The sequence below is a fragment of the Sus scrofa genome, chromosome 5, assembly GCF_000003025.6.
Source record: "Sus scrofa isolate TJ Tabasco breed Duroc chromosome 5, Sscrofa11.1, whole genome shotgun sequence".
Taxonomy (NCBI): domain Eukaryota; kingdom Metazoa; phylum Chordata; class Mammalia; order Artiodactyla; family Suidae; genus Sus; species Sus scrofa.
This window is the reverse complement of record NC_010447.5, coordinates 79,407,557-79,423,211: the sequence shown is the minus strand read 5'-3', so window position 1 is coordinate 79,423,211 and position 15,655 is coordinate 79,407,557. Positions and strand designations below refer to the sequence as shown.

Sequence of the window (15,655 nt, the reverse complement as noted above, 5' to 3'; positions counted from 1 at the left end):
CCGCGTTTGCAACCTACACCACAGCTCACGGCAACGCCAGATCCTTAACCTGCTGAGCAAGGCCAGGGATCAAACCCGCAACCTCATGGTTCCTAGTCGGATTCGTTTCTGCTGTGCCACGATGGGAACTCCTCCAGGTGATTTTTAGAGTTATGTTTTTTCTTTTTTTCTTCTTTATTGGATTATTTTTATACATTCACATCTTTTTTTTTTTTTAAGGAGGAGTTAAGCCATGTTGCTAAACTTATTCATTTGTGCTGTAAATTGTAATTTGAAAGAGCACTGATTCGAAATGGTTAGCTTAATTTTAAGAATTATTGGTTGAGTAGAATACAACTCCTGAACACCTTAATTTTGTTTTGATTTTGCTGATGATTCTAGGAGTGGCTTACATTCTAAAACTTTTGGATCAGTACCAGGAATTTGACTCACTTCACTGGTTCCAGTCTGTTAGAGAGAAGTATCTAAAGGAGATAAGAGCAGTTGCTAAACAACAGAATGTGCAGTCCACTAGTCAGGATGAGAAACTCCTCCAAACCATGAATCTCACTCAGAAGCGACTGGATGTTTATTTACAGGTAGAGGAGACTAATAGTCTAATCTGCTTTGACTTTTTAATACCCATTACTTCTTGATCACTAAAAAAAAATCATATGGAAACCTCCGTTTTTAACAAGTAAGATGGATAGGGGTTATAAGGGGGATATATTTTTAAATAAATGGTATTTGGAGGCCGTTTGACTCAGATCTTAAAATTGGATGGATTACTTGTATCAGTTTCTGTATTTATGATTTGCACTCCCTAGAGCTTTTTAGAAATAATAGAGATGTTAAATATGGTAATTTTGTTATTTTGCTAAAACAAGTGTATTCAGCTTTTCTATTTTTTTTTTTTTTATTTACTTAGGAATTTGAATTGCTCTATTTCTCACTGAGCAGTGCAAGAATTTTCTTCAGAGCGGACAAGACTGCAGCTGAAGAAAACCAAGAAAAGAAAGAGAAGGAAGGTGAGTGGCTTAAATTTTGAAAGACCAATAAGTCTTTCTGTAATTAGCAAACATTAATACCCCATTTATCTAGTCAGACTTTTCTTTTTAAAATATAAAATAGATCCAGAAATGTCTTTTTAAAAAAGTAAAGCCCAGAGTTCCCATTGTGGCTCAATGGGTTAAGAACCCGACTTAGTGTTCATGAGGATGTGGGTTTGATCCCTGGCCTCACTCAGTGGGTTAAGGATCCAGCATTGCCCCAAGCTGTGGATTAGCTCACAGATATAGCTCGGATCCCATATTGCTGTAGCTGTGGTGTAGGCTGGCAGCAGTAGCTCCGATTTGACCCCTAGCCTGGGAACTTCCATGTACTGCAGGTAAGGCTGGAGAAAAGAAAAAAGAAAAAAAAAAAAAAAGTAAAGCCTAAGTGGATCATTTGTGAAACCAAAAAGAAATTTAATATAGTTAATATATTTCATTCTGGGGATAACTCTTTATTCAGTTCATTTTCTCTTAATTTAAAAAAAAAAAAGTTTAGTTTTTTTCTTTCCTCTTTCAACTGCATCAGATAAGAAGGAACAAATTAGAAGAGGGTAAATGTTGCTGAAGGCAGAGCTGCTGATTCCTAGGTGCTGACTACATGTGTGGCACAGGTGATTAAGGAGGCGTAAAAAGTAAAGGCTATGTTAGTATCACAATAAAGAGCCTCCTATGCTCCTCCATTGCCAGGCCTTAGAGAATCAGCAGTACAGCCATAATAACAGAGAGTTACATCAGTGAACTGGAGTCATTAAGCAAAGGATTCTGTCCATTATATTCTTGTAGGTGTAAATTGCTCATATACAAGGGACCTTCATGATACATTTCTGCCATATTTGAAATTTAGCAATAATCATCTTCCCTAAAGAATGGATGTTTCCTTTTTTTCTGTTATAGAAATTATATAACTTAGGTTTCAGGGTTCCTGTAATGGCTGAGCGGTAACGAACCCAACTAGTTAGTATCCATGAGGATGTGGGTTCAATCCCTGGCCTCACTCAGTAGGTTAAGGATCCAGCATGGCTGTGGTGGTGGCGTAGGTCAGCACCTGCAGCTCCAATTTGACCCCTAGCCTGGAATTTCCATATGCCCCACTTCTGGCCATAAAAAAAAAAAAAAAAAAAAAAAAAAAAAAACCAGTATGTAGTTTAAGTTTCCTCTTTGCTTGGAAGCTCAGAACTAAGTACAGCAACAAGATAGTTCATGTTTGCTCTTTTTCTTTTTTTCTTACTTGTGGTTCACAAATCAGGAATAAAAGATATTTCATAAAACATGATGTTTTAATCTTAATTTTGTCAGTTAAATTTTGAAATACATATATTTTACACTGAATAGAGGTGATTCATTTGGGCAGATCACTTGTATCAGTTACTTTATTCACTTCTAATGTTGCATCAGTATTATTAGGATCATGTGCAGGCATTTCTGGAATCTAGACTGAAAAATGTGCTTAAAAAATGATCTCAGGTTGTTACCTGGCAGATAATATTTATTAAATGAAAAAATACATATTAATGTTTGGGTTCATTTAAAAATAATATTTAGTAAATCCCTCTCAAGAATTTGAGTCAGAATCATCTAAATTGTGAAGAAACTTAGCTGTTGCTTAGGTTCTGCTTAAGCCTTTCGTGTTGTCAGAACCTTGTCTCCAATCTAGCGCTGCGAATACTTTGTGGGCAGATTGAATATTTACTTCAAGGCAAAACAAACATTTTGTTCTTAGTGGAGCTCCTTGCTCTGGACTGCTGGTTTTTTTTTTTTTTTTTTTTTTTTTTTTGTCTTTTTAGGGCCACACCCACAGTATATGGAGGTTCCCAGGCTAGGGGTCTAATCAGAGCTATAGCTACCAGCCTACACCAGAGCCACAGCAATACCAGATCTGAGCCGCGTCTTCGACCTACACCACGGCTCACTGCAATGCCAGATCCTTAACCCACTGAGCGAGGCCAGGGATCGAACCCACAACCTCATGGTTCCTAGTCGGATTCATTTCCGCTGCCGCCATGATAGGAACTCCTGGACTGTTCTTAAGGAATGTTACCCACATGCCCTATGCCTGGGTCTTACCTCTCTTTTAGGACTCTTTAAGCTAACGGTTGCCATAGATACTGTCAAAGTGGCTGAATGCGTTAGTTAAGTTGTTTTTGTTGAAGAATATGTGCAGCTGACATGTTGCACAAAAAAGCCAAAAATTCATTTTATCCCAATCATAATAAAAAACCGCATTTAAAAATAAATTAGAAATACAATTGGGAAGGTATTCATTCTGGACAATTTTATGTGTGAATTTGCAGCCATGTTTCTCGCAGTAATAATACTGTGCTTTCTTGGCCCAGTTGGGGGAACCGACCTCGGGGAAGCATGCCTTCCAACATGCAGTGTGAAACTCCACCCCAGATGCAGTTCTGATCACTCACATTTCTACACCCCCATTTCAAACCAGGAAAAATGTTACATTTGCAATATTTAACCTAGATTTCTAAAAAACTAAGGTAAATGAACTACATGTAATTTGTGATATTGGAGAACTATTTGGTAGATGCAACATTTTCTTAATTTAAAATTTAGCAATATAGTTCTCAGGCTTTTTAATTTATTTCTTAAAATGAACATAAACATGCTCATTATTTTCTCTCATGCTTCTAGAGGAGACTAAAGCAAGCAATGGAGACTTGTCCGACAGCACAGTGTCTGCAGATCCTGTTGTCAAATGATATTGACGGTATGCCTTGCCCCTGTGAAATCATCAGAATTCTGTGTGCAATGGATGTTAATAAGCTAATGATGAAGTATTTCCTGAGCCACATCTCTGGGGAACATTTAGATGCTGCAACTCTCTACAGCAGCGCTCTAAAGTTATGTCCATCCTTCTTCCGAAGGCTCTGCTGCCACTCAGATCTCTTGTAATCAACATGAATGTTTATAATTTGTATTTGCATAGGTCTTTGATACATATTTGTCTCAGTCATTGGAAATTCAATGCATATACTATGTACAGCCAGTAAATATGTTTCAGCAAAAGGAACTGAGCCTGAAATTCATGAAGCAGACATGTCACTATTCTTATAAAAGGGATATATGAAGATGGTTTTGATATCAGAGGTGAGACACAAGTGTTACGTGCCCTTTATGTACAGTATGAACTGATTCATCGTTACTTTCAGGTGTCTCGCTAGAGCTGCTCCTGTCTTTGGTGAGATATTTTGTAATTAGTTTACACTGCTTTGAGAACATTTAACCTCCAACAGCTGCTTTAAATTTCAGATTTACTTATTACTCAAGGTGGAGGAAAATACAGATAAAGCCATAGAGTCCTGCTTGAAGCTTCCCTTTTGGTTGAAGGCGCTATGTATGAGATCAGAGAACACTGAGTGACTTCTTACTTCTCCATCCAGACTCAGGTTTCTTTGACATTAGGTTGAATTGAAATCTTGGTGGTGGTTTGGGCAGACTGTTTCTTTAAATCAAGTAGAATCGAAGAAATCAGATTAAGCACTGTGTAGGCTTTTAAAAATTACCACTGTGAGAATAAAGTTCTAATAACTTATTTAGACTGATTTAAAAAGTACAGAAAGATTTTGAGTAAATTTAGTTCCTGGCAAGCTCTTAACTTTATTTTTGTAAAGATTATGTCAGTTAATAGTTAAATGGTTAATCATGGCCTGTAATCTTTTAATGTATTACAGTGATACCTTTACAGGAAAACAAAAAGTTTAAAACTTGACATGTAATTCTAACATCATTTTAGGAAATTTTTAATTTTTTTCCATTGCACTTGCCTCTTAAGCATGTCTTTGGGTAAATCCCGCAAGTAATTCTAACATTGTTGTTTGATTTCCAGCTTTTGAAATGTTGTGCAGCGCCCTGTCTGCTCACTGATCATGGTCAGGGTGATTTTCCCAGCTCAAGCTACACGTTCACTCTTAACATTTATAAGGCACAGAATAGGTAGGAATGTTTTTATTATGTAAACATGACTTACAAAATTATGTACAATGGATGGATTAAAGGTATTTAATATTTGTAATTCATACTAACTGTAGAAATGGCCCTAAAGCATGCTGCGTAATTAATTTATATCTCCATTATTGTAAACGTTTCATGATCTTGCATTTGACTTTATCAAATTCATCACCATTTCATAGCAACAGTATAGTCTTTTCTCTTTTTCCTCTCTAACTTCCCTAAAATCATCTCCTATCTAATAGGGATAGAAACTGTCACTAGAAGAGAATCAGTTCCCGTTGTGGTTCAGTGGTTAACGAATCTGACTAGAATCCATAAGGACGCAGGTTCGATCCCTTACCTCACTTAGTGGGTTAAGGATCCAGCATTGCCATGAGCTGTGGTGTAGGTTGCAGATGCGGCTCGGATCCCGCATTGCTGTGGCTGTAGCGTAGGCTGGCAGCTACAGCTCTGATTCAACCCCTAGCCTAGGAACTTCTGTATGTCGCGGGAGCAGCCCTAAAATGCAAAAAAAAAAAAAAAAAAAAAAAAAAAGAGAATCAGATGTCTCTATTATTATCCCCACACAGATCAATTATTTATTAATAGAATTCAGTAGAGTTCACATGCTGACTCCATGGATACTTACAATTGAGGAAAATGTGACAGATTATTAATTTATCTTTAGTTCAAAATAATGTCATTGCAGTCTGGATAAGTTATAATAAGTTCACTTATTTGAAATAAAATCTCTGAAAAGACTTAAGCATATTTAAATGCTATTAAGGTGCAAAGCAATAGGGCTTCAGTGTTTTCACACCTAAATTCATATATTTAGATGACTGTTTTCCTTGCCAGTGTGTTAATGTTAATATTTTCATTTTTTTTCAGACATACTACAGTGTAAAATCAGTGTGAGCATTTGTGTAAATTCATAAAAAACTTAATGTTCAAATTCTCAGGAATTAAGGACTAACCATAACATTGTCAGTTCTAGTTAAATTTTATAAAAGACGGCAAGTTTTTTACTTCCCTTGAGTGGGGCTTTCCTCTCCCCCAATTCTAAGACAATACAGTATGTATAATAAAAAACATTAATAAATATAATTTCAAAAATGTACTTCTTCTGGATGTTTATGTTCAAAATTGAGTGTCTTAAATCATTAGTTCTTATTATTAATCTTTTCGGAGTTCCCTTTAATAGTATGTGAATGTTTTTCAAAAAATACTTGCATGCATATAGGCAAAAAATTCCAAGTATAAAATTGGTATTGGCTCTTCTCCGTGTATCCCAGATGATACACTTTTGTTTTCTTTCCTTTGTACATTCTTTTTTTTTTTTTTTCCCCTCCTTTTTTATCGCTGCACACATGGCATTCAGAAGTTCCCAGGCTAAGGGTTGAATCAGAGCTGCAGCTGCCAGCCTATGCCACAGGCACAGAAATGCCAGATGCCAGATCCGAGTCGCATCTGTGACCTGCACCAAAGCTTGTGGCAATGCCAGATCCTTAAACCACTGAGCAAGGCTAGGGGTCGAACCCGCATCCTCAGGGATGCCATGTTGGGTTCTTAACCCACTGAGCCACAACGAGAACTCCCCTATGAACATTCTTAATCTTCCTGTTACTCTGCTATTTTCAAATAAAAGAACCCACATGAATGTTTAATTTTAAATATTAATCCTGGGAAGCGGCCATTTGTTTGCAGTTTAATGTTAAAAATAACTAGTGCTTTTACAGACATGAGCTGAGCTGAAACAATCATAGTAAAGGAGAAACTTCTAAAATACTATGCTGGAGAGGAGTTCCCGTGTGGCTCAGCGGAAGCTACTCTTTCTAGTATCCATGAGGACCTAGGGTCGATCCGTGGCCTTGCTCAATGGGTTAAGGATCTGGTGTTCCTGTGAGCTAGGGTGTAGGTTGCAGATGTGGCTCGGATCCCGCATTGCTGTGGCTGTGGTGTAGGCTGGCAGCCTCAGCTCCGACTGGACTCCTAGCCTGGGAACCTCCACATGTGCTGGTGTGGCCCTAAACATATATTATATTCTACGCTGGAGAAACTATTCTTAGCCAAGTCTGATTGCCGGTCCTTTTCTGAGGTAGTAAATTTGTAAGTTTGTGGGAAAGATGAGATAATACCATCACATCCATTGTCATGTTACTCTTTTTTGCTGGGTTGGCCAAAGGTAGAATTTAACCAATTTTAATAATTTTAGTTCTTTCCCAGCTTAAGTTGCAGAAGTTTCAGACTGACAGTAATCCTTTTCCTAAGGGAGATTCAATGCTACAGTTTTGTTTTTAGATGTTAGGAACAGTTTAACAGGTTGTCAAATACTTCAGTTTAAAAAAGGGAATCCAGAATAAGTGGGTCTAAAGAGATTGAGTGAAGTCATAGGACTATTCAGGAAACTCAGGTGGTGACGGCAAAATTTGAGTTTATACAAAAAGTTCTTAGATGTAGCATGTAAAAGTTAATTCAAGCAAGTATATGGATGTTTCTTCTATTTTAATAGTCTGGCTCTTCTTTACCACCTACTTTACCTGATAGCTCCAGTCATTCCCATCAGTGGAGACACTCAGGAAAGTAGGTGAAATTTATGTCCCAATCAGTGGAGAGCTGATGTCATAATTCTGGGATCATCTTTGGGGACTGTACATTCTGTATGTAAGATCTGTGTGTATTGAAACTTTCTTTGGCAATGTCATTATTTTTAACTTGAGGAAAAATAACACTTGTATACCCAGAAGCACCTGTTTATATAAAAGTAGCATTACAGCAATCACTTCAGAATCTGTACAAAGGGTAACAAGGCCCTAAAGATGCGCTTTAAGTTGATTTAATTGCTGAAATCCGAATAACCTTTAAAGGCAAATGTATTGAGAAGTGTGTGGGGATTGCTTTGTCTCCGGTTTCCTCTGTGCTAATAATGTAGCACATAGTGGTTAGAAGCATAGGTTCTGGAGGCCAGACTGTGATTTGAATCCTGATTTGCTGCTTACCAGGGTTTTTACCCTTAATCTTTGTGTGCTTCACTTTCTTAGGCATAAAATGGCCTAATAATGTAGCTCATGATTATTTATGGGTTAATTTGTATAAAGCACTTTATATTAGGAAACTGTAATTGCTGTAAATATAAGCTATGGCTATGATTGCTCTTATCTGCAGAACTATACTTGGCACATAACTGTTAGCTGTGGAAAAGTATGACAATAAACAGTGAGTTGGTCTTTTATAATAACTCTTCCTTTTTAAATAGCAAAGTGTTGACAATGTAAGGCAGGTTGTACTCTTCCCTAAAGGTAGTCTGACAGGTGGCTAACAACCAGAGGCAGGGCTGGGAAATGAAAGTTGGCTAGGTTATCCGGATAATATATTTTTTACCCTCCCGCCTTTTATTTACATGACACTTGTTAATTGTTCAGAGTGCCTTGATATGCATTAATACACATTGGCGTTAAGCTGAGAACAAGGGCAAATCATCCACTGTTTGGGGTGGGGGGCGAGGCTTGGCCTCACCTTCGGCATGTGGAAATTGCTGGGCCAAGGATTGAACTTGTACCACTGCAGCTACACAGGTGACTGCAATGACAATGCTGGATCCCTAACCTGCTGCTCAAGGGAACTCCCCCATTAATTTTGTCGTCTTTTTAGGGCCACACTTGCGGCATATGGAGGTTCCCAGACTAGGGGGCCAATTGGAGCTGTAGCTGCCAGCCCACACCACAGCCACAGCCACACCAGATCTAAGCCACATCTGCGACCTACACCACAGCTCAACACCAGAACCTTAATCTACTGAGCAAGGCCAGAGGTGGAAGCTGCCTCCTCATGGATACTAGTTGGATTCGTTTCCACTGGGCCACGATGGGAACTCCTTAGGTGTTTTTTTAAAGTTAATGTAAATGAATTCTGTGTGCTTATGACTTCAAAAGAATCAGTATCATTTTTGAAATTCATCTATGTTGATGTATGTAGCCATAGTTTAGCTTTACTTATCCCATATTCTGTTACATGAATACACAGATATTTTATCTATTCTGTTGATGAGATCTGGGTTGTTTCCAAATTTGGGATGCTATGAATAGTGCTGCTATAATTATTGTATGTGTGTTGAGTTTCTCCAGGGTGTGTGCCACAAGTGCACCTGGCAAGTGGGGCCAGGTGCACCTGCAAGTTCATTGGTGAGAAAGCCAAACTCTTCTGCCATCCCGGCAGTAGGTGAGATTATTCCCCATTGTTCCATCCCTACCAGCAGCTGAATTTCTGCAGTTTGGTCAACAGAATATTTGTGTGGTTTTAATTTGCAATTCTTTGTTATTATATGATTGATACTTCTGTTTAAGAGCCCTTTTTATTTTTTATTCTATGAAATGCCTGCATGACTTCTATTTTTTTTTTCAATGTATCTCTAACTGTAGGAATAGTTTATATATTCTGGATACTAATTTTTGTTGGTCATGTGTGCTTGCTTAATATACTCGTTAATTTTGTGTTGCCATTTTTTTTTTTAATGAAGTTTTCAGGTATTGGATTTCATTCTTTTTTGGTTATTCTTATGATCTGCATGCTTTGTAGCTTAAGCTACAATTTTAAACATTGAAATAGTTTATATATAATATTGTTTCAGGTATACAGCAAAGTGATTCAGTTATACATACTTTTCAGAGTATTTTCCACTGTTATTACAAGATACCAAATATAGTTCCCTGTACTATACAGTAAATCCTTGCTGCTTATCTATTGTAGATAGTACACATATAATGTATTAACCCCATACTCCTAATTTGTCTACTCTCACCTTTCTTCTCACTCTGCAAATTGGTAATTCCAAGTTTGTTTTCTCTGAGTTTCTGTTTTGTATATAATTTTTATCTAGATTCCACATATAATAGAGTATTTGTCTTTGGCTGACTTCTAAGTATATGTCTAGGTTCGTCCACATTGCTGCGAATGACATTTCATTCTTTTTTTTTAATGGCTAATACTTCATTGTACATATACACCACATCTTCTTAAGCCAGTTGTCTGTTGATGGGCACTTGGGTTGTCTTCATGTCTTGACTGTTGTAAATAATGCTGCATGTTATCTTTTTAAAAATCATAGTTTTTGTCTTTTCTGGATATATACCCAGGATTGGGACTGCTGGGTCATGTGGTAGCTCTGTTTTTAGTTTTTAAAGGAACCTCCATAGTGTTTGCCATAGGCCACACATTATTAATTGAAATCTTTTTAGTTAGGGACTGTTAGAAATAACTGTAGTGCCTTTTACAAACATGAGCTGAGCTGAACAATCATAGTAAAGGAGAAACTTTTAAATACCATGCTGGAGAGGAGTTCCCGCTGTGGCTCGGCAGAAGCAAATCTGACTAGTGTCCATGAGGACCCAGGTTTGATCCATGGCCTCTATCACTGGGTTAAAGATCTGGCATTGCCATCAGCTGCGGTGTAGGGTTAGGGTTAGTTAGGGGACTGTGGCTCTTGAAGCTCGTCAGAGCTTACTGATCTACTGTGACTGTGATATGCAAGTTTCTAAGGCAGTCGTTAACACTGAAGTAATGATTTTATGGTATATAATCTCATACTGTTTTGACCAGCAGCTCACTGTGTCTCTGATGGAGCACACAGTATAGCAGTGGATTCCTCAGTTAATTAAGCCTTTCAACCTAAAAAAGATGTTTTATTAACCCACCACTTCAAAAGCAGCACCTTTTAATTTCCGTAGGCCACACTTGTGGCAGGCCAAAGTTCCTAGGCCAGGGATTGAACATCCTTACTCTCCAGGCCACCAGGGAACTCCTTTTTTTCTTTTTCTTTTTTTGACATAAAAGCAGCACCTTTTAATAACTTGGCATTGAGATCACATTATTCCACTCATATTGCAAAATACATCCCCTATGCTGTGATTCTATTATGACCTGGTTCGGGGAAAACTGAAATTTGATTGTGTAGCTTTGACAGTTTTCTTTCAGGGATATTCTAAAAAATAACCACAAAAAGCCAAAGAAGCAGAATGATAGTTTTTATTTGCTAGCATTTATTGCTAGGTTAATTTATTACAAAGACAATGATATTCTGTTGAACTTAGTTATAATTAAAACACCCTGTACCAATTCAAGATCATTATACTTATTTCCTAGTGGGCTGGGACACCTGGAACGAGACATAGGGTAGAAATAGAAACTTCTATTCCAAGCCCCATGGCCAGCTGTGCTTCAAGTGAGTTTTAAAATGAATCGGCCCCTTCTTTAAGGAGGGTCTGGCTCAGAAGAAACAGGAATTGGTAGAACTGCACCCTGTCTATGGTGATCCACCCCTAAAAGCAGTATCTAAAGGACCATAACCTTCTGAATGCTGGTTCATTAAGGTTCCAATGTAAAATTAAACATCTTTTGTGATACTCATCTGCTTGTCTTTTTATTGCTTGATGTTTGAACAATTACCAAAACTAGACCTGCATTTCTGCTAGTGCTTGAGCCTCAAAGAACAGGGCCCTTCATTTAACTACACAAGTTAATGCTATTAGGTCCAATTATAAGACAAGCTTGATTATAAATACACAATTTTCAGAATGACAGGCACTTAAAGCTAAGTAAAATACAAAAATAGATATTAATAGGAAATATTTAGTGTTTATCAAATTATAAATCTAGGCTTTTACCATTTTTTAAAAAAGGATACTGGAAACTGAAAAGAGATGATGAAATAAAGTGAACAATGCCTTTTTTTCATAGCTTTCATTCTGAGCGCTGAACAGTGCAATCTAAGAAAAAGACTTACCACAAAGCACCTAAAATAACATTTGCAGATGGGTATGTTGTCAACCATTGCTTACTGTTTCCCTCCCAAGTTTCAGTATCAAGGCATCAAGAGTACATTCCACAAGTGATTGTCAGCATTCTGAAACCAGGTGGTGTGCCTGCGTTAGAGAAGTTGAAAACCCTTAAGGAGGCAGTTCTCCTTCCTGGGTGCTCTTCCCCCAAAGGCACAGCAAGAAAGTTATGCTTCAGATTCTGCGCCTCTATTTTCACTTGAACTTCCATCACTGTCATCTGGCTGATCGTTTAACAGTACATATTTTCCATCATTGGTTAGTGGTATGGACAGCATTAGTTGAGCCAATGCTTCTGGATCCTGAAGTTATGGGAGTTTAAGAGGAAGAAAAGAAACGCTTAAAATGCACTTAAAACCGCTTTGGCTTGGCTGTCACTATGTTCTGTAACCTAGCTTCACTCCTGATTTTTGTCTATGGGTGCCTTCAAGTAGGTCCTGCATCTCAAAAAAAAATCCTCTTCCAGAAACTAGGCTAAGGTTTTAACTCTCAGCCAAAACATCATTTACAGTCAATTCAGAATCATCTTCCTGGAGAGTCCAGGGAAGAACTTCCTTAACAACCCCGTTGTCTTTAAACTTCTCTTGTTCCTTTTACTTGATACTGAGAGGTGGCAAACTATGGCCACTTGGCTCATCACTTGTTTTTTATAAAGTTTAAATGGAACACAGCCATGCCAATTTATTTCCATACTATCTAGAGCTGCTTTTGTGTTACAACAGCAGGGCTAAGTAGATGCAACAGAGATGGTTAAGCCTAAAAAGGTTTATTATCTGGCCCATTACTGAAGTTCGCCAACTTTGATCTATACCATAAAATGTGAACTTGCAGTGCTTGCCATTTTTTCCTTATGTTGGTCTTACTCCTTGATCCACCTGCCCCTCCTTGATAGATGATAGTATGATCCCACTAACTCCATCACTATTTGCATTTAAATTAAAATTTTGTTTTATTTTGGCTGTGCCCGAGGCATTCAGAAGTTCCCTAGCCAGGGATCGAACCCATGCCATAGCAGACAATGCCAGATTCTTAATCGACTGTGCCACCAGGGAACTCCTAAAAAAATTTTTTTTAAATCCAGTTCCTTGATCACACTAGCCTCATTCACTCTGCATATTAAAAAGATCAGGAGTTCCCATCGTGGCTCAGTGGTTAACGAATCCAACTAGGAACCATGAGGTTGTGGGTTCAATCCCTGCCCTTGCTCAGTGGATTAATGATCCGGCATTGCCATGAGCTGTGGTGTAGGTTGCAGACGCGGCTCAGATCCCGCGTTGCTGTGGCTCTGGTGTAGGCCAGCAGCTACAGCTCCGATTCAACCCCTAGCCTGGGAACCTCCATATGCCGCGGGAGCGGCCCAAAAAATGGCAAAAAGACAAATAAATAAATAAATAAAAGATCATTTCCATCACTGCAGAAAGTTCTGTTTCATAGTGCAGAACTAGAAGCCCTCCACCCCCAAACCCGGGTAGGAAGTGTGTCTCCCTTGTTTATTGCTCTAATTCCAGGTTTTTTTCTTACACAGACTTTGCTCTCAAAAATTTGTTGGGTAAATGAAAGGCTGTAAACTGCTGAAAAAGAGGTCTAAGAGTCTTCACTTCTAATAAGTTTCTACGTGACGTATATCAATGCTGCTGGACCTGCGACCACTCCGAGGAGCAGGGCCTTAGAGCATTAAGTTTGTACCATCTTAATTTGGAAGAAAGGCAATCTAACCAACAGCAGTAGCAAGCAAAAACAAGACAAAACCAAAAAACCCCAAAACTTGATAAAAGAGCAGGAGTTACAGCAGTGATATTAAGAACTCCAAGTGTTACCAGTGACCATGGAACTAGCTGATCCAAAATGCCTGGTAGTCAGAATGCTTAGAAGAAAATCCCAAACTTGGCCACTCTGCCTAGTTGACTGTCATTTCTCTTTTTGAGTGAAATCTTAATACGCGCATAGAAATCTTTTGAGTAGTCATTAAACCAGCACTAAAATGCACCTTACCTTCTGTACCTCAATGATTTCTTTTCCCAAATTAATAGCATAACATATCTGGAAAAGACAAGAAAGCAGTGTTTGGCAAAGGCAGAAAATAATAATTTTAGAAAAAATGTGATTATGAAAGTACGACGAAGTCACTGTCTGCTCATGTCAACATGGGGACAGAGGACTGAAGGAGACTCAGCACCAGGGCTCTGAACACTAGAGGCCTGGTCTCCTACTGCCAGTTTGTGTGTACAAACAATATGCAGGTTAAGTGAAAAGTTATTAAATCATTTAAAATTCTTAACAGGGTACTTTTCTCCTTTCCCTCTTACCCATATTTAGCCGCTGCATATTCATATACACAGTGGCAAACAAATACTTTCTGAAATAAGGATTGGTTCATTTTGATTACTTCTAAGTAGTGAATGCAGCCATGAAGTATTTCATATTAAAGAAGGGAATAGTTTAGATACACTCTCCTGACATCTGCTTCCTTGGTTTGCTCACTGAGAATAAATTTTCTCCATTGTAACATCTGCTTTGTTTTTTTTTTTTTTAAAAAAAACAAACAAATTTAAGAACTGCTTTTAACACTTCCCTAGTATCTCTGCTAAACAATTCTACTTCATCTTTAAAGTTCTTCATTCACTCTATTTTGGTTGATATGTATTTTCCAGAAGGAAATTTTACTCTAGTCAGTTTTCAATCAATGGGACCTTCCTAGAAGGTATTATTATCTAAACTTCTCAATGGAGACCTGCGGAACAGCCAACTGAATATCTAAGGGAGTCATGCAAAATAACTCTTTAAATGTCTTTGGACTGAGATATCATGGAACATTGAAGGTGAAGAAAATAACAAGACCTTTTCCCCTTCTGAGTTGCTTTCAAAAACATATGTGCTCAGCGACTCTCCGCCTGTGGATTCAGGCATGCGCACCACAAAGCCAACCAGCCTTTTATTTTCTTGATGAGCAGCAAACTGAGTGACACTGGTAAGTTCGAACTAGAAAAAATAAGAATATACTGAATACCACACAACAAGCTGGAATTGAAAAAGACAAGGTCATTCTCCACAGAGAAAGTCATGAAAAAAGTGTTTTAGTGACATTTAATTTGCCAAACAAAATTATTAAGTGCCTACTTTGTGTTTAAGGTGACTACAAAGGTGAATTAATCACTAAAATTAGCATGCATGAAGGTACTTACATTGGCCCTTGTTACTTGAGTCTGAGGATCTATCAACCTGAAATTTTAAGAGATTCATTGTATCATAAATAGTTCAGAATGAAATACAAATACCCTCCAAAGATGAAAACCTAAAATCCAGTTGAGGTTAGCTCCATGTGACCATCCAAAGAGAGCGTATGCCATGGTTTCTGCCTTTGTAGAAACTGTAATTAAACCTCAGGGTATCTTTAATGGAAGATTATAGCAAATAGGTAATTTCACAATATTTTAAGTGCTTATCCAAAAAGACAGCATTATACTTCTCCAGAAAATTCTGTATAACATGAGTGGATCATGTTGTGAACAGCTGCTTCAACATCTACCGAAGTACTGGGTAAACGGATACACCTAGGTTTAACCATTTTTTTAAAAAACATGGGGTAGAACAGAGGTAAGACAGTGAAGTATTTTAACAAAACTACTCCCTATCAGTTTGGGTAGAGGAGGAGTAACTTTAAGAGGGTATTCTAGGGTTTTTATTTTTATTTTTTTGCTTTTTAGGGCTGCACCCACAGCACATGGAAGTTCCCAGGCGAGTGGTCAAATTGGAGCTGCAGCTACCAGCCTATGTCACAGCCACAGCAACTCAGGATCCAAGCCGCATCTTTGACCTACCCCACAACTCAGGGCAACATGGATCCTTTACCCA

The 15,655-nt window shown here is 38.0% G+C and overlaps 2 protein-coding genes across 3 annotated transcripts in view; one reads left to right on the top strand and one right to left on the bottom strand.

Moving 5' to 3' along the window:
* Window positions 1-6,093, top strand: part of WASHC4 (WASH complex subunit 4) — a 57,537-nt gene extending 51,444 nt beyond the window's left edge. The window contains 3 exon segments of the mRNA XM_021092625.1: window positions 382-578; window positions 908-1,007; window positions 3,675-6,093. Of these exon segments, the coding sequence (XP_020948284.1) occupies window positions 382-578; window positions 908-1,007; window positions 3,675-3,742 (365 nt within the window). The 3' untranslated portion in view covers window positions 3,743-6,093.
* Window positions 10,977-15,655, bottom strand: part of APPL2 (adaptor protein, phosphotyrosine interacting with PH domain and leucine zipper 2) — a 56,190-nt gene continuing 51,511 nt past the window's right edge. The window contains exons 18-21 of one of the 2 annotated variants that reach the window (XM_013997990.2): window positions 14,986-15,022; window positions 14,642-14,782; window positions 13,796-13,843; window positions 10,977-11,890 (exon numbers count right to left, since the gene is read on the bottom strand). In XM_013997990.2, coding sequence (XP_013853444.1) covers window positions 11,864-11,890; window positions 13,796-13,843; window positions 14,642-14,782; window positions 14,986-15,022 — 253 coding nt within the window. In that variant the 3' untranslated portion in view covers window positions 10,977-11,863. Of the gene's footprint in view, window positions 11,891-11,970; window positions 12,106-13,795; window positions 13,844-14,641; window positions 14,783-14,985; window positions 15,023-15,655 lie in introns of those variants that run through there. The other variant, NM_001135961.1, reaches the window with a different exon arrangement.